The 26,136-nt window shown below is 45.5% G+C and overlaps 1 protein-coding gene across 1 annotated transcript in view; it reads left to right on the top strand.

Moving 5' to 3' along the window:
• Positions 1–25,815, top strand: part of KRIT1 (KRIT1 ankyrin repeat containing) — a 1,383,280-nt gene extending 1,357,465 nt beyond the window's left edge. The window contains exon 17 of the mRNA XM_069648434.1: positions 25,056–25,815. Within this exon, the coding sequence (XP_069504535.1) occupies positions 25,056–25,145 (90 nt within the window). The 3' untranslated portion in view covers positions 25,146–25,815. The remainder of the gene's footprint in view (positions 1–25,055) is intronic.
• The last annotated feature ends 321 nt before the right edge of the window (positions 25,816–26,136 follow it).

The raw sequence follows: 26,136 nt of genomic DNA, 5'->3' as shown, positions 1-26,136 counted from the left end.
CGGCGGAGTCGCCATCCTTAAAATGGTAATCTTACCCAAGTTGCTTTACTTCTTTGTTAATGTCCCAATATGGCCTGGTAGGACCATTTTCACCAGACTCCGATCCATGGTGGTAACATTTCTCTGGAACCGGAAGACAGCGAGGATACGGTGGGAAAAAATGACGGAACCATACTCCTCGGGTGGTATAGCTTCCCCCGACTTTGAGCTTTATTACTATGTTGCTCAAGCGCAATTCGCAAAATATTGGTACAATGCTTTGGATAAAACACCCCACACATGGATAGAGGAATACACTACACACCCCACGAACATACAATCTGTCATTTTTGATTCACAATACAAGGACACATGCGAAAAAAATCCGGTAAGCTGCATAGTCAGGGCATGGGAGGCTATATACAAGAGGCTGAGACTGGAAACACCCTATAACCCAGAAATACCTATATGGAATTTCCCATGCATATCCCCTACGCATGACACCAGCATAAAGGTTTCCTGGGACCCCAATAGTGAGATAAAATTGGGTGACATGTTCATTAATGGGAAATTTGTGGCCCTGAGGGAATTGCTCAGGGTGCTGGGAGGTGGACCACTCAAGACACTCCAATATTACTGCATGAGATCTGCATTTCAGAAAAGATGGCCGCTATTCCCAGATGAGCCTCCACCACATCCGTGTATACAGTTGGTAACCGCTAAGGATGGCCTGGGAATCTCTAGGCTGTACTCAGCAGTACAGACCCACACCCCCACAGGGAACCAAGTCAAGGAAAAATGGGAAGGCAACTTGCAGATGCCCATTGAAGAGAAGAAATGGGCCAGATACTGCTCGCTCACTAAGAATGTGTCACTTAATTCTGGTTTACCTGCCCTTGAGATAGTAGTAAACCCAGCTGTTAAACCACTAAAAGGTAGGCCGATGTCTGGCCTCCTTATAGCGGTAAAAAAGGATTGTGGACTCAGGATAGTAGAGACCGTGAACGTCTCACCATATATACAAACTGCTAAAGTGAGATTTATTAACAACAGCAAACCTGAGTTCCTATATATAATCAATCTCTATTGGAACCAAATTCCAACAGGCACGCTTACCTTCATTGATCAGGTGACTTCAATCTTAGACAACATAATGGAAACCTCAAGCAGTGCCCAAATTATCCTTTGTGGCGATCTTAACACAGATTGCTTGAACTTGAACATCAAGCCAAACACAAAGTTATTGAACAAAAAGGCCAATGAAGAAACGGCCAACTTCTGGATGACTGAAATGAACTCGAGGAACCTAACACTCTTGAATGGGAACACGCCTGGTGACATTCCCGCTCATCTAACATGGAGACGCGAAAACCACTCTTCAACTATAGATTATATTTTCGTGTCGGAACATCTGGCAGCAAAAGTTCATCGGCTCGAGATCACTATAATGGAACACAGCGACCATGACATGCTGAAGTTGGAGTTTAATGCCTGCAGTGACTCATTTCAACAACTATGGCCTCATGTCATCTCCTATCGCTCTGGAAGGATTCGTCTAAATCTGGAAACAAGGGAGATTAATTCGCTAACATCTGCCTTGGAGGCCATTCCCGACGAGACAGAATACCAACATCTGTTGAGTCAATTTGCAGAACGCAAACAAGGCTTTAAACAACATAAGATACAGAACAAACATAAGTTCGACTTACAGGTGTTGCAACATAAACGCACACTTCGGAAAGAAATAAGGATGCTACCACGAGGTAACAAAGATTATTTTTATGCAGGCAAAAAACGCATAACACAAAAATATAGAAACTGGAGAAAAAGCCACTTCGCAGTAACTCTACAGAATGACTCTGAAGAGATGATGTGTACACTAAAGAACAAAAATTCAGCTGAGTTTTGGCGCGTAATAAACAATCTTGCTGCTCCGCAAGTAGCACTGCAAGTGTCGCCAATTCTTCAAGAAACCTGGGTAAAACACTATACGGACTTGTTCAGCACTTCGGAAGTGGAGCCCAAATGTACGAGTAAGGCTGGAACCCCATGGTCACTGAAGTTCGACACAGATGCCATCATAAATTCAATTAAGAACTCTAACGCGTCGAGAGCCCCAGGGCCTGACGGTCTTACGAACTACACAATGAAACCAAATCCTGAAGAATGGGCAAAGCTTTGCCTTCTCCTCTTTGAAAGGATAAAAACGAAATGTGCGACTCCTAGTTCGTGGAAAAACGCTATCATTGTGCCCATTTTCAAAAAGGGCAACAGATTGGATCCGAGAAATTACCGACCAATCGCCCTTCTAGACGTAATGGGCAAAATTTACACGACCCAATTGCAACAAATGTTAAAATCTTGGGCACTTGAAAATCACATTAATGACCCACGACAAGCTGGATTTGTCAAGGGCGTTGGGTGTGGTCTTAACACCTTATTGCTGAACCTCCTAAAAATGCAGTCAAGAAGAACCAACACTGCGATCTATGTTGCTTCCATCGACCTTTCACATGCTTTTCATATTGTCGATCGACACATTTTGTGGCAGAAACTCAAAACCTGGAAGTGTCCACCTGACCTCTTAGATGCAATCAAAGAGCTACACTCTAACACCACAGTCCAAATTAGATTAGATCAAGGAGGCTCCTTAACACCCTTGATTCCAACTTTTAAAGTTGTGAAACAAGGCTGTCCTTTGGCAGCAATTGTTTTCAATCTTTTTATTTCCGACATTGGTTATGCACTAACAGCATTTTCACCTAAAATCCATGGATCTCAGTTGGGCTATCTTTTATATGCCGACGATTTACTGCCTTTGGACGTTATGCCTGTTGGTCTGCAGCGTAAACTCTACTCTTTAGAAAGATACGTAAATAGAAACAAGCTGTGCATAAATAAGAAAAAATGCGAAGTCTTGATTTTACGTAATCTGGCATCTCATAAAAGAGGATCAACACAATACGTTTGGCATCTGGAAAAAACATCTCTTCGGATTTCTCCCCACATAAAATATCTGGGATCTCTGATAAGTGCCAACATAAATGACAACTCCTGAGTTGATGCTAAGAGAAAGTGTCAGCAATTAGCCTGCCAAGCAGCGACCATAAATAGAAAATTTGGAAAATTCTCTATAAAACTCTTGATAAACTTCTTTAGACAAAAAGCTATACCAGCTCTGATTTACGGCGCTGAAAACATGTTTGGTTGCCCACACGAGTTGTGGAACACATTAGAAAACAATTTTTGGACCAGAGCGCTGCACATTCCTAAAGGGTGTCCGACTAGTAACATAAGATTTGAACTGGGCTTGACATCCATATAAGCGAGAGTATGTTGGAATGCTTTAACTCTATACAGAAAGTCTCAGCTCTCGAACTCAGCCCCACCATTCAAAATATTATACAAGCCGGACTCGGACCCAGATTGGCACCAAACGTGTGCCGATAGATCTTAACTCTCGCCTCTTAAGAGACGTTCCATCTGAAGCAAGAGAGTTGGACAAACTACAACCGTACTTGTTACAATCTCTGGATCAGAATTCAAGACTATTATACTTGTACTTTCGACTTAACCTTTTTCTGACCAGAGATCGTACAAGCACTTGGTCCCCTAAAGAAACTGTTGACCTGACTTGTCGTTTTTGTAAGCATCCAACAGAGACTTTAAAACATTTGACTTTGTACTGCCCAAAGTTTCGCTCCTTACGAACAAAATTGTTCGGTACTCTCTTTGAGACTCGCGGTACCTACACGGCTAATGACTGGTGGAAAGTTGTGTGAAGGCTCTGATCGAAAAATTATGTTTGGCTTAGTAATGTTTTTGAAGGACCTGAAAATCCAGCTGAATGAATCGAACTCCGCACCAATGAAGAAACTAGGAGAAAGACTAACGACAAACGGTGTGGGTTCTTATGGAGCGAAGTAAATGGAAATGGCTTTCTTAATTTTTGCTTTCTTTTTAAAGGTTTCTTTGTGTAAACCATATAAAAAAAAAAGTCACTTAATTCTGGTTTACTGTTTATCCAATTCAAAATTCTGAATAGACTACATTACACACCGCCTAATGTAGTGAAATTTGCACCAGATAATTCTGATGCTTTCCCAAAATGCAACGCACCTCAGGCCAGTGCCTTTCATATGTACTGGGAGTGTCCGGTGGTGGCAGGTTTTTGGAACGCTGTGGCGGGGATGTTGGAAGAGATAACACAGGTCCCCCCTGTATTGACTCCCCAAAAATACTTGTTTGGAGACATTGCCAAGCGCTCTGAGAAAATTAGAAGATTGTTTAACATCTCTTGTGTGTTGGCCAAAAAATGCATCCTACAAAAATGAATAAGCACCGTTCCACCTAGCATGAGCCAATTTCTACATGAACTAACACATGTCAATGAATCAGAAGAACTATTTGTCCTGACCCAACCGGCAGCATCTAGGCCCAAAGACATTTGGGACCCTTTCAGAGTTTATTTGTGTAACATGATCCCTGATGATGACATGTCTCTGTAGCATCGGATGTATAAATGTACTAAACAATGTACCCTTGTTGAATATGTGAGGTGCGATTTGAAATGGTGCCATGTATCTTTTTGTGACCGCTAATACAAAGAGTTTAAAAAAAAAACATGTTGTGGCTTATATGCGCAATTTTCTTTTTCACCCTGCAACTAGGATGCCCAGAGTGTCGTTTTTATGTCCTAATCCCCCTTTTTGCTTACAGGAAGTGTCCAAGCTAAGCCACAACTTGCAAAAAGGGTTCTTTGTCTTTATTCTGCTGGTCATGCGTCCTTCTTCCTCGGCATGGATCTCGTCTGCACATGCTGTGGTTCTTCCCCGTTGTCTATAGTTTCTTCGCGGTGGGGTGCAGGCAGGGGGATTCCTCCGACGTATGGCTTGATATCACCCAGGAAGATCCACGCTCTTCTTCCTTGTAACTTGACTGCGGATGGAGTAACGTCTTCGACTGTGAATGGTCCGTTGAACCTTGGCTCATCCCACTTTTTTCTTGTGTAATTTCTCACCAAAACAATATCTCCAGGGAAGACGAGTGGAACACGTAGACCCTGAACTTTGTCTGATGTAGTGTCTCTTTCTGTGTCCTGTACTGCACTGCACCCTGTTCTTTGTCGCTGCAGCTGGTCTGCAATTACAGTAAGGCAAGATGGCATGCAGTTCAGATAGTTTTGCATTTCAGTTCCCAGAACCTCCCTTGTCGACTGGGGATCACATCTAGCTCTATCTCGGGGTGTCAGGGGAGTGTGCATTCTTCTTTCTTTGGCTATCTGGTGTGGCGTAAGATGATGGTCGGAGCCGGGTTGGTTCCCAAAGAGCATACAGTGCCAGAGGAAGGCAGTGCAACCATCTCCTCTATAGAGGAAGCTTCAATTTGGCTATCCTTTCCTTTAACAAGCTGTTGAACCTCTCACAGATCCCATTACCTTCTGGATGATACGCCGACGAGAACTTGTGCTTTATACCAAGCAGCAAGCTAATCTGTTCAAAGACTGCATTGACAAAGTGGGCCCATTATTTGATATCATTACTTCACACACCCCCCCACTTAGGGAACACTTCCCTCACTAGGAATTTGGCCGCACAGGTAGAGTTTGAGTGTGTACATGGACCTGCTTCTATCCATCTAGAGAATGGACACAGCACGACATTTAAGTATCTGTACCCGTTGCATACTTGAATCATGTCTACGTAATCAACATGCAGTTGCTGAAAAGGCCCATTTGGCCTGGGGATGACTCCTCTCATTACTTTTAATGTGTGCCCAGCTGTGAATTGCTGGCAGATTATGCAGTTCACCATAAAGAATGCAACATGCTCAGCTAAATTCGGTTTAAACCAGTCCTCCGCAAGTGTTGCTGCTAGTTTCTCCTTTGTCATGTGCGTCGGGTAATGCAGTTGTTCCAACGCTATTTTTAGTAGGGCTACAGGCATTAATGGTTTTCCAGTGCTGTCTTGTTGCCACAAGCTGTCAGAGGGGTTTAAAGAACACCCTTGACGTTTCCACAAGTTTTTCTCTTCCTGTGGTGCCTCCCCTTGGAGCTCCATTAGTTGTGTTTGCCCAAGATTGCTATAGGGTTCTGGTGTGGTTCATGCTACCATCATCCTTTCATGGGTGCACGCCACTTCCACGACCGTCTCATTTTTGGATGCCATACGCTTGGCTTCTGTGTCTGCTGCGTGATTTCCACGTGACACAAAATCTGTCCCTTTCGTGTGGGTGGTGCATTTCACGACTGCTATGCCCACTGGGAGTTGTGGTTTTATCAGCCTGTCCAATAAGGCTGCGTTCTGTACTGGCGTGCCGTCCGCTCGGAGGTAGCCCCTCCTTTTCCAGAGCGCTAAGCCTGCATGCACTGTTGAAATCACATAGGCGGAATCACTATACACTGTTACTTCCTGGTCTGCGTGATTCTCAATGGTGAGTATCAACGCCAATAATTCTGCAGCCTGTGCTGAGTAGTGAGATTGTATTCGCGCACTAACAAGTACTTGAAATTCTCCATCTGCTGTGTATTTCATCACAGCAACGCCTGTGTATCTTTGCCCATCACTTTGGTCGATCCTCGAAGAACCGTCAATAAAGACGATCCCTCCTCTTGCCAAGGCATTTTCTTTCACCCTGGGGATTTCAACATAGAATTCTTCGTAATTCGTGCAGTCATGTATCGGCTCTCCTTCAGTGACTGGCTCTACTATAAACATAGCTTGGTTCACTATCTTACATCAGACTATTTTAATTGATGGGTTTGATATGATCACTACATGGGCAGAATCTCTCTGATGTTAATGTGCCCTTTGGTTTCTGTAAAATAGCAAATGAGTGCTCGCCGTATAACGTCATGGAACATCCCATTACAATGGTTGTCGCCTTTTCTAAGGCGAACGCTGAAGCAGCTAAACTTTGTTCGGATCGGAAGTGGCCCTTCATTACTGGGTCCAGGTTCCCACTGTAATATGCTAAGGGCTTGTACCAGCGAGGTTCTCTGGGCGAGCACTGCCATCATAACGCTACCATCTGTGTGCGAAAACAGGTAGAATTCCTCTGCATAATTGGGAATTCCGAGAACTGGGGCTGTGCGGATTGCTCTCTTGTTCAGCAAACCCTTTCTCCATCGTCTCAGACCATTCAATCTTTTTCTTTGTCACTTGGGCCTTCTTTAGGGCCTGAAGTAAAGGCTTAATGTAAGAGCTGTAATCGAAAACCCATGCCCTAACATAGTTGCACAGGCCTAGGAAGCTCTGCATTTGCTTTATCGTGTGGCTTAGCCGTGTTCAATATTGCTTCAGCCCTTTCTGGGGTCACCTTCTTTTCTTCACGAGAGATCAGCTAGCCTATGTACAGCACTTCCTGTTGACAGTATTGTAACTTTTCCTTGTCAACCTTATAACCTTTCTCAGTTAGTATAGTCAATAGCTGAACAGAATCGTGTCTGCATTGCTCTTCTGTGGTACTGCAGATTAGGATGTCATCCACATACTGCAAGACGACACTTTCTAATGCAATGGTGCTTAAGTCCGTTTGCAGGACGGGGCCTCACAGTACCCCTGTGGCAGCCTCATGCTTTTCAGACGCATTTGTTTGAACGTGAATGACATCAGATCTTGTGAGTCACGGTGCAACAGGATTGTGAAAATGGCATTTTTCAAGTCAATCACCGTGAAATATTTTGCCTCAACGGGTATATTACATAGAATTGTAGATGGGTTGGGGACTAAAGGGAACTCGGCTTCAACAATATTGTTTAGTGCTCGTAAATCCTGGATTAAACGCCAAGAACTCCCCCCCCCTTTGATTTCTTGACAGGATAAACTGCCGTATTACATGGTGACTCTGACGTCACTAAGATGCCCTGGTCCATCATCGCAGAGATTGTCTTAAAAATCCCTTTGTCTGCCTCTCTGGACATGGGATATTGTCAGACTCTCGGCAGGATTGCTCCTGGCTTTAGTTTAATTTTCACTTCTCCCACCCCCTTCAAGAGGCCTATGTCATAGGGTCCTATAGTCCACACTGAGACAGGCACTTTAGCTATATCTTCATCAAAATATTCCGGACGCTTCAGCGCCAACATAATTCTCTGGGGCACTTCTATTTTGATCATTTTTACCCAAAATATGAGACTCACTTCCACCCTTGTCTCGTCAGTCACTCGATAATCACGCGCCATTGTCTGCCTTGATCATCTCATCGTATCCGTCAACCAATGCTACTTTCCCTCGCACTGCTGCAGTATGTATCATCAAGGGAAACACTTGTCCCTCCTCCTCATGCATAGGTATTCTTGGTCTAAATAGAAACTCATCAGGGGTTCTCATGGTTCGATCTACAAGGCCTGGCAATCCTGCCATAAGCACACGCATGCCATATGCGTAAACTTCTGGCTCCAATGGTATGGCCCTCATGGCTATATGTCCTGAGTAGGCTCTAATCATTTTGCATACATTTGAATAGTGCATTTCTGGAGTGGAGCATACTATGCCCTCCTCCGTGAATGAAATTGTCATGTTCAATTTTGTCATTAAGTCTCAACCAAAAATGTTTACTGGGGTCTGCCGTGAATACAATAAAGGTACATTCATTTCGCACTCTCCTATGGAGACTGGGAGAGCGTCTGTAAGGGGAACTAGACTGTGAGCTCCTGTAAAATTCTGAGTATCTATGGCCTCGCTGGACAAGGAAAACTTGCCTTCCCGCATGCACGGGCGTGTTGCCCCCGTGTCCACTAGGAAGAAATATTCTTTACCCCGTATAACAACATCCACCCTAGGTACCCTATGAGGGTCTGGTGACACTGATAGGATGGAGCACATCAGGGTTTCCAGTGAGTGGTCCTAGTTTATATATAGATTTGGCCCATTGTGCATTTGTGGATTTTCCCCATTTCCAGTGTTTCTTCTGCTTCCAGGGTTCTGGGTCTGTGACAGTTGCGGTGGTGCACGTTGGGACTGTCCTTGTGGGAAATTCCCCATGTTCTGTGGTTGCACCCCTTGTTGCGCTCCTTGCTGCACTCCTGGCGCTTGCTGTTGCACCATGTGATTCTGTGCAACGCCCTGTTGTGAGACTGCAGGTGGATTCGCCGTGCCTGCTCCCATTCCTTGGCTATTCTGTATCATGCCTTGACTACTACGCGTGCATGCCAAATGCCCTGTCATTCCATACAGCCAACATACTGGCGGTGGTCGGATTATTTGCCCATTTGACATATCCGGATTACCATTTTGCACATTTTGAAAGCCTCCTTGATTATTTTGGAAATCTCCCTGATTGCTCTGCCATCCTCTTCCTCTAAATCCTCTTTCTCTTTGGTAAAACCCTACGTTACCCTGGTTATTCTTGTAGGCAGAATCCTTAGTGACCACTGCACACAATTAAGACCACGGGTGGCAATACAAGTTTTACTTTTGGTACAAGCCTGTACTACTATGTTAAAGTGGTAGCAGTAGCGGAGCAGCTAGGCTTAACTCAAGAGCATATGAGCAGTAGTAGAGATTACCCAAAGGGACCACAATTACTGTGACTCAAGCAAACACTGACTCAAGGTTTCAGGTAGAAAATATAACTACATTTATTTTTAAAACATTTGTTATAAACACAACACTTCTATTAAATTCAAAACCACACGTAAAATTCACTACAACTAACCAATTCACTTTGTACAGTATGACTCAAGGTAAGTATCCCGTGTTTGAATGGACCGGTGTTACGAAACTAGACACGTTACCGTGAATACGATGGAGATCACTTTTTGACAGTTCGGTCTACTAAATAAACGCGTATCCGTGACAAGAAATGCTACCGGGGCAAAAAACACTTAGCACCTGAGATACCCAGAGGGAGTTGGAGGCAAAAATCATAGGCAATATTATAGTTAGGCAGACAGAATTGAAGAACACTCATAGACAGGAATTCAAGAGTCAAAGCGCCGGAACCAGGTTCAACTGACACCGGGTGCCTGTTGTCGAGGAGCACACAGTCGGACAGTTCACGATTCAACGTAGCCAAGAGGCCTTTGATATTGTTAATGTTCGGAAGCAGAAGTTATAAGAAGGAGGGAAGACAAGGGCAAGCCTTGGAGATGAAGAAAAGGGATTCACCCTAATTCCTCAAGCAGGACACAGTACCTTATTCAATGGAGAAGCTGGTGCCCTGGCAGTTGTTCCTGTTGGTTTCCCGCAGACCCATGGTTCCTGGAGCTTCGATGTGAAGGAGGACGTCTGGAGGGGTCTGCACCACACGGGGATGAAGACGGCAGCAGTGACGATGAATAAAAGGTGCGCTCGTTAAAAACAGGAGAGGCTCTTCAGATGGCTGTCCGGACCACTACGGCAGTGTGCAGCGAGAAGAGGATCCTCTGGCTATAGAAGATGAGCTGGTTATCCCCACCAAGCTCAAGGGAAGAAGACTCTGAAGTGGATCTTCTCTGGTCGTCAAAGGGTAGATAGCTCAGGACTGCAGCAGGGCTTCACCAGGACGGGGTAGTTGCAGCACCCGACTTCTTCTCCGCTTCTCTTCGGTTCCTTGTAGTTCCAGTGGCGACTCTCTGACGTCTAGCCCAAGAGACCTGCCTTTTATGCGAAAAAAACCCATTCACACAGCCTGGCTGTCAATCACGCAGCAGGGGGGTTGTCCATCCCGGACAACCACCTCAGCCAATCATGGCAAAGTGCGACTGGGGTTTCCTAGGATACCCTGTACAGGGGGTGACTACACCCCTCCCTCACATTCAGCCCACCTAGACACCCAGACGCCTGGAGGAGGGCTTCTGAGCAGAAGCCCGCCAAAAGACGGTGAACAAAGGAGGCAAACCTGGTTTGCCGCGCAAAGTAAGACACAAGAAGGGCTTTAACAAAAAGAAATGCCGAATAAACCCAACCAGAGCCAAAAGAAAAAGTATTTGGTCAAGAGGGTTTAAGTTCGAGGTTAATATAATAGCCTAAAACAATACCAGATTTATCTAATATAATCGCGGTAGAAAAGTTAGGGTAGATACCACTGCCACCAGCCAAGTCTAAATGTCAAAAGAGCGAAACAATGCTCTAGGAGGTACAGATACAAAGGGATACGAAGTAACCCTTTCCAGTACTCAATGGAAGATGGGGTGTACTGGATCTGTGGTAATTTGACTAAGTAAAGTCAATGGCAACTTTACCCTTTTCTGGGGGACTGTAGTCAGCCACAGAAATGGAGTCGGTGGGAAGTCTAAAAGACAACCCTGTGTCACTGCACTGCAGGTGCTGTGTAACACACAAAAGAAGGGGGCTACTGAAGTGGTGTACTCCAGAGTCCACAATCATAAAACAGGTAAAAGACACATGGCAAAACATGGGTAAGAGTGGGGGAAAAGTGGGGGAAAAGCTCACACTCTTACCAAGTGAAAGAAATAAACTCCAGAAGTCCAGCAAAGCTGCTGGGGGACTTCACCAGGTGAGGGAAATTAGCCATAAATGAGAATTCTCCCTAACAATTCTGTTGTGGGTTAACCACCTGGTGCATGCTTTGTTTAGCTGCATTAGTTAGCATGGCTCCTTCAAGAGCATACTTTGATAATTTCTTTTGCACCAGCTTCGCTTCCTCACCCTTTCGAGTTGCCTCCTTTTTTCGATTCTTTTCTTGCAACAGTCTACAGTAATGTGCGATAGTCAACTGTATTTCAGCCCAAGGCTTAGCCTCAACTCCTACCAATTTCTTGAGCTGTTTCTGTACTGGTTCTGGCAACCCTTGGCACAATATACGGTAAAACACAGGTATTGATTTCATCCAAGATTCATGCGTTTCGAGCACCCACGCGTCTTGGAAATTCTGGATATAAATTAACGTATCTTCCGACTCCTTTATTTTTCAAATCATTATAGCTCCCATATCGGAAGCGCTTTCCATACTGCTGCTCTGCAATTGTTAAATGGCGCTCCGTCATGAGCAGTGTTAATTGTGGTCCACACATCGTCTGCTCTCTCACCAAGTATGGCGAGCAGGATACCTTTAATGTCCCCTATAGCTAGCGTGTTTCCGCTTGTCATCTTTTCTAACTTGTGTATCCATTTTCCGGCTCCCGATGTCAGCATTGGAAGCTTGTTTTTCAAGTTTTCGCGATCCATGTGTGGCCATGGAATATATTGTGGTCTTACTCCCCCCTTCTCTAGTAGTGGAAATTGGAGTACGCAGCCCTCTTTCTCTTCTCTCATTGTTCTCCTGTCTATCGCAGGGATGATATTCCCGCATCGCCGTCTACCTGGCAATGTCCTTAGCCTGAATACATAGGGCGGTGACAACACCCCTCTGACCATGGGGCATCCCCTCATGCCGGTCAAACTGTGCGGCTGACTCTGATGCTCTCGGTGCGGACTCGCTAGAGTCTGACCATTGTACCCCTTTTTCCCTTGGGAGTCGTCTTTCGCGCCATCCCCCTTCTCCATTTGCCTCGCGCTCCTCCTCTTCGGAGTCGGACATGGTTTGTTCCCAATTCACAGAACTTCTTGTGTCATCATCGTTTCTATTAATTTCTAATCTATCCAGGGACAGTTTCCTACTCTTCAGGTGACATCCTCAGTGTCATACAACTGAGTGCTTTCCAAGCGTTCATCCTCCCCCTCTCCGTGGGGTATTTGTTCTAGTCTCATTTCATCATATATCTTATCGATCGTTTCCCCGATGCTTCTGGTGTCGAAGTCATCTTCAATATTTGCCCTAGATGTGCCTGGTACTAAATTGTAAGCAGGAAATAATTCTTCAATGTCTTCCCAGTCTACAACTGGATCGGGTTTTTTACCTCCCCTCTCCAAATATTCGAGATTGCGTGCCCTCTGTCTACGCTTATGTTCAATGTCATCATCGAATTCTTTGTGCTTCCTCTCCTCTTCTCTGACCCTATCTTATTGCCTTCTCTTTTCATTTCTATGTTCACCTGCCTTTTGAATTTCCTCCTCTCTTCGTCTCCTTATCCTTTTTTCACATACCCTTTTCTCCTCTTCTAACCTTTGCTGTTTCTGTCTGTCTTGATCGTAGGCTGCTCTCGGTTTGCGATCGAGCTGTTTTTCTTGTTCTTCGCGGTATAGCTGTTCTCGCCTTATCCTATCTTTCCTCCTTATCCTTTCATTCCTTAGCTCCTTCTCTTTCTCCTTTCTCTGTGCCTCATCTAACCTCTCTTTAGGTCTCACGTCATCACTTCCTTTCCCATCGAGTTTCAATAAGATTTATCCTCCCATCCATTCGTCTTTTGCGAATGCCATCTCATCAGTTCTGTCTTCACTTCCTTTCCACTTCTTTCCCTCTCTCTCCTTGTCGGGAGATGCAATTGTCTGTGCCTGATCCTGTCCTTCATCATCGGGTCTCCCCTTGTCGCTCGGCACTGTGGAAGTAAGATTCTTGTCCTTATCCTTCCCTTTATTTTCATCACTACTATATGTAGGTGACTCATATGCGGGGTTGCTGTACTCTGTGGCTGCTTTAAGCTGTCTTAATGGGTAGAGTCCCTCAGCCTTACTTTCTTCGGTTTCTGTTTCAGGCAGGGCAGGTGGCGCGGTAGGCGTCTCACCCCCCTCTGTGCATACATTTAGTATCCAATCTGCTGGCGGCTCTTCCTCATTTGTCTGCTCAAACATCTTCCAGAGATCTAGAACAGCAAGGCGTTTCTCTAGCTTATTGCCTGTAGATGTGGCATGCAAATATGTTGTCATGTGCTGTAAGACGGCTTTGGATAAAGACCCATTTTGTGGCCATGGCATAAACATCTTGTGGGCAGTACCTTTAACCCACTCTGTCCTATACTTCTTCAGCTTGGGTGCGTGTTTCGGCAACTGTTTGCATAAGTGTGCTAATGGAGTTATGTCTTCCATGTTTAAATCTGTTCTCTTTCCTCTTATACAACACTTGTTAATACCTTCGTGTGATTAAAACACCTTGTAACAATATGAGCGAGCACCAAACACTGCAAGCTCCAATCCAAATTTTCCACCAAAAATTTCTTATATCACCACTTTGCTCAAAACATAAATTCATGTGCGATTCTGTTTCAGCTATCGAATCATTCAATCGTTCAACCAGTTTTCTTAATAAAAATTTCACAGATGATGTCGCACAAAACATATAGGACAGACACTTAACAGAGTAGACAGACACCAGCTGGACACAAATATTTCTGCCTCTAATCATTACTCCTACATGGAGTCTAAACGAACCCCATTCACGACGTCTTTAAATGTGGTGGTAGCCTAATTGTTCCCCATTACGTGGGACTCTGGTTTCACGTTTCTTCTGACCGCTATATTAAAGCGCAGGAATAAGGCGTATCCTCTTACATCTCAGGTGTCCGCCCTGGTATCCTCTCTCTTCTCGGGTGTCCACCCTGGTATTCTCTATTTATTAAATTATTCTCGAGTCATTATCCCTTTATATAAATACAGTCTTAGCTACTTCTGACTATTTTGTTTTTTTTCCTCCTCCCTCCATTACCTTTTCCCTTTGTCATGATCTCTGCTTCCAAAAGATCAGGACTTGCCCGACTCCCTTGGAAGCAGACCCATAACCCCGGTTCCGAGTGACAGCCAGCCCCAATTGGGACCTTTTGGACCCTGTCCTGGCGCTAGTGGCACCAGGCTCATAAAGATGCCCAGTCCCAGCGCTGGAAGCGCCGGGCTCATAATGCTTGGGTGGACTTACCTGCAGCAGACCATGCTGCTTACTTACCTACCAGTTGAACCCCTGATCCTCTTCTGTTTGGGACTACTTTTCCTGTTGGGTGGGGCAGGAGCCACTCCCTAGGTTCAGAACACTGGAACTCTTCTGGAAAGCAGGAACTCTTTTCTTACCTAGGCGTGGCTGTGGAAGGAGACACCTAAGCACTACAGGAGGCTATTTAAACCACACCCGATGGATGAATCTTGCTTTGTGTTATTCTGCATTCTCTGCAGCAGAACGCTCATCGTGTCTTCTGCTTCTGATCCTGGGCCTAAGGGAACAAAGGCTTACCATCCTGGAATCCAGTCTTCAGCAGCACCTGTAAAGACAAAGAAAGAACAGGTTAGCACTACGGTCTTCAGTGGCAGCGCATCTCTTACCTGGTCCATCGGCTGTCACCAACGCCTCGCGCTGCATTCCGGCATCTGAAAGACAAAGGCTTACCTACTCTTCGCATGCTCCGGAGGTCTTCGCACTGCATTCCGGCATCTGAAAGACAAAAGCTTACCAGCTCTTCGCACACTCCGGAGGCCTTCGGCGCTGCATCCCGCATCTGAAAGACAAAAGAAGGTGCGTTTAAAGACATTGGGCAACTTTATTACTCACGTGCCATTACTCCTTCCCACGCCGAATCCAGTGGGTATTCCAGCACCCTTCAGCTTCTCTAAAGCTCCGAACTTGTACCTGCAAGATAAAAGGGACAGTTAGTGCGCATCGTGAAGCAGGCTACAAGCGCTTACTTACGTGCTTCCAGGCGCTTCTATTCCTCACGCGGGTTCGATCCTCAACTCTCATCAGCCCGCCATCCGCCATCGCCTGAACCCTGCAAAACAAGAGATATCATTACAAAAGACTTTTAAGACATTTGAAGTGCCCAGAACTTACCGTTCGTACAGTTAACGACGGACAGCAGTCCTCTGAGGTCAAGAGGCCTGCACCCTTATCCAGTGAAGAAACTGGTTACGGTACCCTGCCCCGAGGCAGATGGAGAGCTCAACGTTCACTTACCTAAGGTGAGGGCGTTAACCTTTGGGGTTCTACAGGAGAAGAGAAAGGGAAGAGGAGAGAGGCACCCAATAACCCCAGTTCATTAATCCCATATTTTCTATCTGCAGACATCTTACTCTTCGAGTCAGACATACAGTGCACAGAGGTCCAGCCCAAAGAGCCAACCGTGTGTTACACATCACCTTTGAAGATACGGCATTCACCCAGTCAAGACCGGCGCCTCTGCGCGAATCAGGTGAGCGTTACACCCTTTACTTGATCTAAGGCGTACGTCGTTTGCCAAAGCACTACATTTTTGGTTCACTCACTGTTCGCATCGTTCGTCTCTGGACCCTCGGGATCACCGCCTCCGTCACTGCCTCCTTCTGGTTTTCGTCTGATCAGCTGCCCGTAGGAATGGGAAGGGATATCTTTGTTAAACGGTCCCTTCAGGCCCTGACTGCAGTCTTGGGTTAATTATGCAACCATTGTCTACGGGGAGCTTCACAGTCTACTCAGTTGAATGGCGAAGGACTTGTGATATTGCCGAAGACCTAGAGTTACTTTGTCGACGGTCAATAGGTGTCTTATTTTAATCAATAATCAATAATCGATGGTCTCCAACCATCCTCTGCTACCAAGTGTACGGGAGAGGGAGTGATTCCTGACTGGCCCATAGAGTCAGAGCTCGCTCTCAAGTACTTTAAGACGAGATAGCTGCACCTTGAGGTGGAAGGAGTGCAGGATTTCTTACTCCAACACCAATCAATAAGGACAACTCAATGGTTTGGCAAAGGGGAGTCAGTTTAATGACAAGTACAAAACACGGGGAAACATGGAAATCAACAGTGATGCGATAGCACGTCTCACTTCAACTCCCAACAATCTTCATTCATACAGGAACAGTTATACCCAAAATTTGTCATCATTGACGTGTAACGCTCATAAATTTGTCATGCAATTCTATTGGTTGGAAAAGGTAACTTAAGTATAGGTGCTATATCAGTATATGGTAACGGAGTGAGAGGATTGGTTAACCCTTATCAGGTGGGCGTCTACGCCCTTCCCTCTAACATGATTATTTGGCCCATTGTGATTGGGTTGGTTACAACCCCAAGCATAAATCTCCACTTTAATTAGCAGAACGCAGAATGGTCAACCAGGTGCAGTATGCCCCAATATTCACCCAGCCTCCCTTCCATCAATCAGTACTCGAATGGCCATGTGTCAATTAGTTGGCTGTGGTCGGCCTCGAAACTGTAGCTTCTTGTCAGGAAAAGTTATGGTATCACCTGTTTTGGGTGACATCAGACGTTGGTGCCTCTTCGCGCTTGGCTGGTCACGTTTTAGCACACCGTGAATCTGCTTCGTTTTCCTTCTATTTGTGCATTTAATTCTCACTTCGGCCTGCCACCTGCCTGGGCCTCCTTATCTCGACCTTCACGGGGCAGGCTGCTCTGCTCTTAAGTTTCAATTCTCTGAAGTTACTGTCCGCCTCCTTCTCTTGGTTTGACCTCGATTTCCCAGGCATGAGCTGCTTCTTGCTGAGTTTCGATTCCGCCATCTTTTTTCTTGTTTTAGCTGGAATAGGAATCATGTCCTGTTTGACCCTTAATAACCTGGGTTAGTTCTGCTTTTGTTAAAAGTGGACTCGCACTTATATAGTGTGCTTAGTTGAGGTAGATATATTGTTGAAGCTTGCCGCTCTATTCTTCTACTAAGCATAGCAAGCCGCACTGTTTTCTTAGCTTCTTGCAGTTACAAGCATATGTACAGGCGTTAGCTGGTTGAATGTCCTCATCCTGCTTTACGGGTTAAGTTTCTTTATATTTCAACATCGTCTCTCCTTCTAAGATCATCATTATTCATGGCGTTTCGTCTCTGTGTCATCATTTGGTTGTCGTTTCTTTCATCTGTGAGTCTGTCTGGGCCCTCGTGACATCACCATTCGTCTTCAATTAAGGCCTTTTGGGTTTCTTCTGGGACAGTGTTTAAGCATTCTTCGTCTCGTCTCATTTGCTGGTAGGGTTGTCTCAATGGATATCTTACTGTCCATGGTTGTCTGGTTATTGGCACTTCAATAGGTATTGCTCTTCTGATGGGCACTGAGCAGAGCCCTAACGCGGCTCTCTGCTGGCTTATTTGCTCATCATACGTCACATATCTCGGTGTGAACGTTCCTGGTACTACAAAATGGGTGGCGGGAGAGCAGGCTATATTTGGGACCTCCTCTACACTGCCATTGGAAGCCCCTGTAACTGTAGATCCACCGAGAAAGTCTCTGTCTAAGACTGTGAGGCCTGTTCTTGTCTCCAGGACCACTCCTGTCCCTAGGAAGGAGTTATTTCATTCTCTGCCGGACATTTATAAGGATGAGGAGAGATCTTAGGTGGAGTTGGAGCCCTTTGAAAATCCTGGTGTAGCACCTGAGGCTCCTGACATGGTCTTTTCTGAGGGCAGTCAGTTGGAATATCTGCGTCAGTCTGTACATGATGCCAGTGGCCTTGAAACTTCTCCAGAGAGAGATGGAGTTTGGTAGGCCGGAGCCTGGGGCTCATGCTGAATCCTCCTATAGGAGTTTAGTTTGCAAAGGTAGCGGGCGCCCCTCTCTCGACAGAACAAGGCCTGATAACCTGTTCAGTGGTTATTAACCACTTGAGAGTTCGCAGCCACTGCTTTTACTCACTGTGCCTTTCACAGATGGGAAATATCCATTTGCATATCAGTCTTTGTCCTGCCCAGGGGCAGTCCAGCACCGAAATGCAATGGCAATTCCAACCTGAACGAGAGTACCACCAGCAACCCCATACACGTGTTTCACCCTTGTTGGGGATCATCAGTGAGGTGAAGCTGATGCCTCTCTAAGCACAGTGAGAGGGAGACCACGTCTGGTTGCCCCCAGGAGACCTAGGGTTACCAATCCCAGGTTCCTTGAAATTTAGTTTGCAAAGGTAGCGGGCGCCCCTCTCTCGACAGAACAAGGCCTGATAACCTGTCCGTGGTTATTAACCACTTGAGAGTTCGCAGCCACTGCTTTTACTCACTGTGCCTTTCACAGATGGGAAATATCCATTTGCATATCAGTCTTTGTCCTGCCCAGGGGCAGTCCAGCACCGAAATGCAATGGCAATTCCAACCTGAACGAGAGTACCACCAGCAACCCCATACACGTGTTTCACCCTTGTTGGGGATCATCAGTGAGGTGAAGCTGATGCCTCTCTAAGCACAGTGAGAGGGAGACCACGTCTGGTTGCCCCCAGGAGACCTAGGGTTACCAATCCCAGGTTCCTTGAAATTTAGTTTGCAAAGGTAGCGGGCGCCCCTCTCTCGACAGAACAAGGCCTGATAACCTGTTCAGTGGTTATTAACCACTTGAGAGTTCGCAGCCACTGCTTTTACTCACTGTGCCTTTCACAGATGGGAAATAACCATTTGCATATCAGTCTTTGTCCTGCCCAGGGGCAGTCCAGCACCGAAATGCAATGGCAATTCCAACCTGAACGAGAGTACCACCAGCAACCCCATACACGTGTTTCACCCTTGTTGGGGATCATCAGTGAGGTGAAGCTGATGCCTCTCTAAGCACAGTGAGAGGGAGACCACGTCTGGTTGCCCCCAGGAGACCTAGGGTTACCAATCCCAGGTTCCTTGAACATTGTATTTCGGTGCTGGACTGCCCCTGGGCAGGACAAAGACTGATATGCAAATGGATATTTCCCATCTGTGAAAGGCACAGTGAGTAAAAGCAGTGGCTGCGAACTCTCAAGTGGTTAATAACCACTGAACAGGTTATCATGTCTGTTCTTGCGAGAGAGGGGCGCCCGCTACCTTTGTAAAATTATTTGTTAAGGAACCTGGGATTGGTAACCCTAGGTCTCCTGGGGGCAACCAGACGTGGGGAAGTGCTCGCCTCCCAAGGTGAGGGCTCATCACATTGTACAGATGGTCAACAAAGTCCAACAGGCCCAGAGTCTTCCGGCTTTTGAATTCTTAAGGTTGCTCGGCCTCATGCTATCCTGCATTTTTCTGGTGCTAGAGGCCAGACTGAGAATGAGATCCCTTCAACGGGCTCTCAAGATGCAGTGGTCGCAATTCTCAGGGAAGATGTCGAATCCCATTCAGATTCCACTCTATCTTGCAGGATCTTGTGTGGTGGGCCAGCGAAGGGAATCTGATGAAGGGGGAGCCCTTTTGGCAACCGTGGCCAGAGGTGACGGTGGTGATGGACGCTTCCCTCACAGGATGGGGAGCTCACGCCAATGAGCTGACAGCCAGTGGTCGTTGGTCTTTATCAAAGTCCAAACTCCACATAAATCTTTTGGAGCTGATGGCCATCAGGCTAGCCCTGAAGGCTTTTCTGCTGTCTGTGTGGGGGAAGAGTGTCCTGATCATGACGGACAACACAGTGGCTATGCATTACCTAAACAAAGAAGGAGGGGGTAGAGTGGCTCCTGCTGTGCAGAGAGGCGATGCAGCTCTGGTTCTGGGCGGTACAGCAAGGAATCTCTCTCTCTGCAGTTCATCTGGCCGGAAAGGAGAATGCGGCGGTGGACGCTCTGAGCAGGCAGAGCACGGTCTCCCACGAGTGGGATTTGGCTCAGGAAGTCCTTCAGGAGATCTTCGCCCTTTGGGGAACCCCTCAAGTGGATCTGTTTGCGGCCGGTGCCAACCGGAAGTGCGAGAGATTTTGCTGAAGGGAATTTCCTCCGAGAGGAGCCTTAGGGGACGCGTTTGTCGTAAATTGGTCAGTCCCACTTCTATACGCGTTTCCTCCGGTCCTCGTCATTCTTGAGGTGCTAAGGAGGTTGCCGTGGTTCGGTTCCCACTTGATCCTCATTGCTCCAGATTGGGCCAGGAGAGCGTGGTATCCGGACCGTCTAGAATTGTCCATCTGTCATCCACACCATCTTCCCCACAGAGAGAAGACCTTCTCTCGCGTGAGGAGGGTTGGGTTCTCCATCCAGAGGTCAAGACTCTCAACCTTCACGCTTGGACCTCCCGGATGACGTGCCGGAGGTGTTGCTTTCGTCCAGGCGGCCGGCGACCAAATCCCTGTACAGTTGATGTAAGTTTTGCGACTGGTGCAGAGGAAACAATGTTGGATCCTTTTCAGTGTTCCATTCCGATGGTTCTTTCTTGCTTTCTTTGGCCCACAGGGGTCTTCAAGTAGGTACCATTAAAGGTTACCTGGCGGCGCTGTCTATTTTCAAGAGCTTGTCTGAGGAATGTTCGTATTTTAAGATTCCTTTGATTTCCCAATTTCTAAAATGGCAAACTAATATGTTCCCGCCGTCCCCTTTTCAGGTGCCGGTTTGGGATCTGAATTTAGTCTTGAAATTCCTGATGGGTGCTCCGTTTGAACCTCTGCACTCTTGTCCTTTGAGACTGTTGTCTTTCAAGACGGTTTTCTTGGCTGCAGGTACATCTGCTCGCAGAGTGAGGGAATTGCAGGAACTTTCATCTAAGCCACCCTTTACTGTGTTCCACAAGGATAGGGTTGTACTCAAGGTACACCCATGCTTTCCACCTGGGGTAGTATCTGAGTTTCATCTGAGCCAGAAAGTGGTACTTCCTGCTTTCTATCCTCTCCCTCATCCTGGAAAGGAAGAGGAGCGACTCCATAGGTTGGACGCTAGGAGAGCTTCAAGCTTTTATATTTCTAGATTGTCCAGGGTCAAAATGGACGACCAACATTTTGTGGGATACACTGGACACCAATTGGGCCAGGCTGTTACCAAACAGACCTTGTCCAGGAGGATTATCCTCATTACTGAATGTTACAGATTGGCGGGCAAGGACCCTTGTGAGGTGATGCGAGCTCCCTTCACTATGGGCGTGGCTACATCCACAGCCCTGCAGCGGGGAGTTCATATTAAGTATATTTGTGTTGCGCAACATGGTCTTCCATCCACACCTTTGTCAAGCATTACTCCCTGGATACACTCCATGGTCAAGATATGGCCTTTGGTAAATCGGTGCTTTATTATGCCATCTGATTGGGTATTCTAAATTCTTCTCCCGCCTCCATTCACTGATGCTGCTTTGGGAGTCTGTCAAAGCTGTGGAATACGTTGGAGGACACAATTCATTTGAAGAACTAGTTACTTACCAACTGGTAATGTTCTTTCGACTCAATGTTGCTCCAATGTATTCCACATCGCCCGCCCAGCCTGCCCCTCTGAAGAATTTCCTATGCTATTGCAGCTTGCGTTCCCTCACGGCTATGTGCAGTCAAGCAGGCATTGTGTACGAGCATTTCACACGTTATGGGGGAAAAAACATAAACTGAGGCTACGGGCACTGTGCGTCTTATTTATAACATCCAGTGACGTCACCCCCAACGAAGGCCTTCGCGGGACATCGACCCGACGCCATCGACGCAGGACGCCCTCTGCCGAAAAATGTACGAAGTAGCACGGCTGTGGACATTACATGTCAAAGATGCGGAATACGTTGGAGGAACATCCAGTCGAAAGAACTTTACCAGTTTGTAAGTAACTAGTTCTCCTGTCGTATTTCTCCTGAGTTGCTGGTACCTCGGGGTCAGGTGAGGCTTTGGTGCAATGTTTTACTACTACAAAGAGGGCTTTGCTCCTTTTAGAGGCTGCTGCAATGGCGTGGAGTAGTAAGCAGCTTTGCCCTCTGTAATCAGAATCAGAACAGTTTGCGCGCAGAGATTTGAGGTTGCCGAGGTCTCCTGAGGTATGGTTTTTGCGCCATCGTGTCTCTAGGGCTCTGATTGAGAGTTTGTTGGAGGCTAGCTCTGGTATGTACCATGAGATGGATGGTTTGGTCTTAGCCCGACTGGATTTTTGGGGGGGTATGAGGGTCCACCAGTTTCATAGCAGAGTTGCTGAATAATTCCTGGAGGCCCGAGGCATTCCCTGTGGTGGGGAAGTCTGCAGAGTTTACTTCTCGCTTATTGACCGGGAAGGTTTTGAATAAGCCGTGTTGATTGAGGGGGCGTTTAGCCTGACATTTGTGAGCCGTAGTCGAGTGGGTGACTGATAATGGGATGGCGGCATGGTCCGACCAGTCAAGTGGGATACGGTCTGCACAGGTGATGCAGGGGGGATGATGTGAAGACTAAGTATCGGGTGTTGCCTTTGTTGTGCGTGGAGGAGAGCGTAATTTGCTTAATGTCCATGCAAGCGGTCAGTGCGAAAAGCATGGTACTAGTGTGGTTATCAGCCTGTGACTCAGGATGTTAAAGTCAATGAGAAAGGCATTATTTGAATGTGCTAATTTGGCCGTGCAGAGTAATTGGAGATGTCTGCAATGAAAGAGTCACTCCTGTGAGGTGGTCTGTAGATGAGGTGTAAGGTGATGGATTCCTTGTGCGATAGGGGGAACCGACAGGCAAACGTTCAAATGAGCTTGTTCTAGGTCATGGTCACATCCCGAGCACAGCTGGCCGTACTGTCTACCTGCACTTAAAAATGTCCAATGTTCATTTTCCTTAGTACATGTACATACATGTCAATGGAACAGTCGCCTGGAACAATACATAAGCAGAGATCTGCTTATGTATTGTTCCAGGCGACTGTTCCATTGACGCCCCTCCTTAACCTGGTCAGAATGTCCCTCAAACTCACTCCTTTGTAAGAAGCTCACTACTTCCCATCAAATCTGATTTCTTATCTATTGTACGTTGGTTTGTGATGAAAAGAGCATTGTTCCTCCTGTATATACATAAATAAACCTCCGTAGCCTTACAAGGGGAAGGCTCCCCCTGGTGAGAATTAACTGAATCCTCTGATTGCTCACACAGCCTAAATTACACACGTGCTGCATATCTGTGTGATTCTAGGTGGGTATTGGCTGAGAATCCTTGGGTGTGCATTTAATGCAGAAGAGAGATCCTGAGATTGATAAATTTAAGTTGGCACTGTGAAGGAATTGTTGGCCGTTAGTGTTGGGGTTGGGATGCGGTTAGAGAAGTGATGACTCGGAATGGTGTTGCTCCATTAGTATGGTGCTTGTAGGTAGTTCCCTGCCAAGTGCGAGAATTGATTGTGTAACTAGTAAAAGGTGGTGAGAAATGAAGATGCGAGTCTTTTAGTGGGGAAGGGAGTAGGTAAGCAATGGGGAACCTTTGGATTCAAGATTGTTCTTTTGTTTGACTGTTGTTTCTGTTATTGAGGGTTCATGCTGTTTGTTTAGTTAAAAGGGCATGGGGAGAGTGACCTAAATGATTTTGATATCCTGTACTCCTTGGCCTACACATTAACTGGCCTGTGGCATATTCACGAGAGCATTGGTCCCATTTCAGTTAAATGGTTGCTTGGACACTGACTAAATTAGTCTGCTCTGCCATAGTCCATGGCTGATTTGTATGAAGGTACATGGCATTTGCATTACAAGTCTGATGAGTTTGCCTGCTCAGTGCTACTGAGAGTGGGTGTCTGCTGGTTGATATTTGCTGTGCTTTCTCAACTTATTGTCGGTTGGATAGCCTGTTTTAAGATCTATTGGAAAAATCCATCTGAAGATACGTAGTAGTCAGTCTCCGGGTAAAGTGTTAATCTTTCATCCCTTTTTGATCAACTTTCATCTCCATAATACACTCCCTGAGCCTATTCATGAAAAGCTGTAATTAATCCATGGTGGGCATCAGTTTATCCTCGGGGCGCTTGGAGGGCTTCAGGGTTATTTCGGCATCACCAATTTGACTCTATTGATTATCCCTATTTATGTATTTTAGCTTGGTAATGCTATTCCCAGAGGCCCTCCTTTTCTGTCATGTCCCCCAAATTCCATACCTTGAAAGGATCTGTCATATGCAGACGGTTGGAGCTTTGCAATTAAGCTGCTGTCATCTCTAGAATCCCATCAACAGTTATTCTCATGACTCCAAATATGAGGGGATTATAGCTGGATAGAGAATATACACAGTGGTGCATTTGGCGGGGGGTGGGGTGCTGGGAGGGACAGAAAGAACACAAGCAGTCACATCCTTGTTATTAGTGAGTTCTGATTTCAAAACGTCTACTGAGCACTATCACTTTATTGGGTACGTCCTGTAAGAAACGTCTCGACTCAAAGACCTAAAGTTAAAAGTGAAGCATAAAAGATTCTGCATTTGAACATTACTAACTTGATTTCCTCCCTGGGCAACATTTGAAGGTCACTTCTTGTCAATCAGTTATTTTCTGTTTTGGTAAACGTTGGATCCTTCTGTATAATACAGTGCAGACTTAAATGAAAACATGTTACTTATGACTAATGTTAACCTCTTTCTCTAGTTGTCTTAATTTTCTTCAGGTTACTTGATACTTATTTGAAATATGGCTTTCCAAAACATTATTTCACCATTTGGGCACTAGTCACATCAAACATGTATAAGAGTATGTTAAACTGTTCCTATTGATCAAATAATACTGTTTTCTTTTAATTCATAGGCCGGACTTGTGGTAAAACTGCTGATGAAACTAAGTGTCCAGATGACTCCTAGTGACCGAAATGTGCCTGAAAGACATGGATACAATTAGCTATTGCAGCAGAACTGTCCATTTACATTTCAAACTTTAAATGCCTTTTTGCCTATAAACTTTTTACAGGGAAATATGTTTCATCTGAGTGAAGATTCTCATTTTGTACAGATACTGCATGGTTGTATTTAAAAGTATGTATTAAACCAGTTTAGTATTTTTATATTTAAATATTTTTATATGAGTTATTGCATCTTTTAGAGTTTATACAACTTATTGAAGTTTATAAAGAAGAGAATGGGAGTAGAGTTGATGAAGCAGCCTCCCAGCCAAGAAATCAGATTGCTCCAAAATGAAGTAAAGCTACAAAAGTGCATTCTGACATGCAGAGCTTGCTTTTCTTGACAATAATGATGTTAAAATGTAGTTTGGCAATGATGCTTTTATATGTCTAACCACAACTTAGTTTGTTCATTTTGTGTGAAAACTGATGATTACCAAAAATATTTAAATTGCATTTTTTAATATTTCATTATTATATTTTAGCATTCATTACTGCCATCACTGTAGAAAATGTAAAATCTAATTTAAAAAACATGCTTTTGGAACCAATGTGTATCCCACCTACTCATGGAAAATAGAACAAGGTTATCCATATTTTGGTTTCATCATAGAATTTGTATTTGCCTTAACCTAACAGAAAAATAAAAAAAACATATGCCAGCAATAAGTGGTGATTTGTACCCGACAATAATGTTTAATGTAATTTAAATAGATATCACTTCAAAGTATACAGTATTTAAAAACAAAGTGGGGAGTGGGGTGTTTTGCCAGATTCCACGCTATATATGTTTCAAGTGTGGGGAGCCTCTGTGTGCCTGCACTGTTTAGCAGTGTGTTTACAGGGACACGACTTAGGAGGCTCGACAGCAGGTTTGTACACAAGATTGTTTCATAAGGATTTATATTGTAGATCTTTTGAATCTTTTGTGTAGATGTTAGGGAGAATTCTCTGTTTAGGCTGAATTTCCCAACCTAGTGAGTCCCCCAG

Source organism: Ambystoma mexicanum, chromosome 2q, assembly GCF_040938575.1.
Source record: "Ambystoma mexicanum isolate Mex_15411 chromosome 2q, UKY_AmexF1_1, whole genome shotgun sequence".
Classification (NCBI taxonomy): Eukaryota; Metazoa; Chordata; class Amphibia; order Caudata; family Ambystomatidae; genus Ambystoma; species Ambystoma mexicanum.
This window is presented reverse-complemented; position numbering and strand designations above follow the sequence as displayed.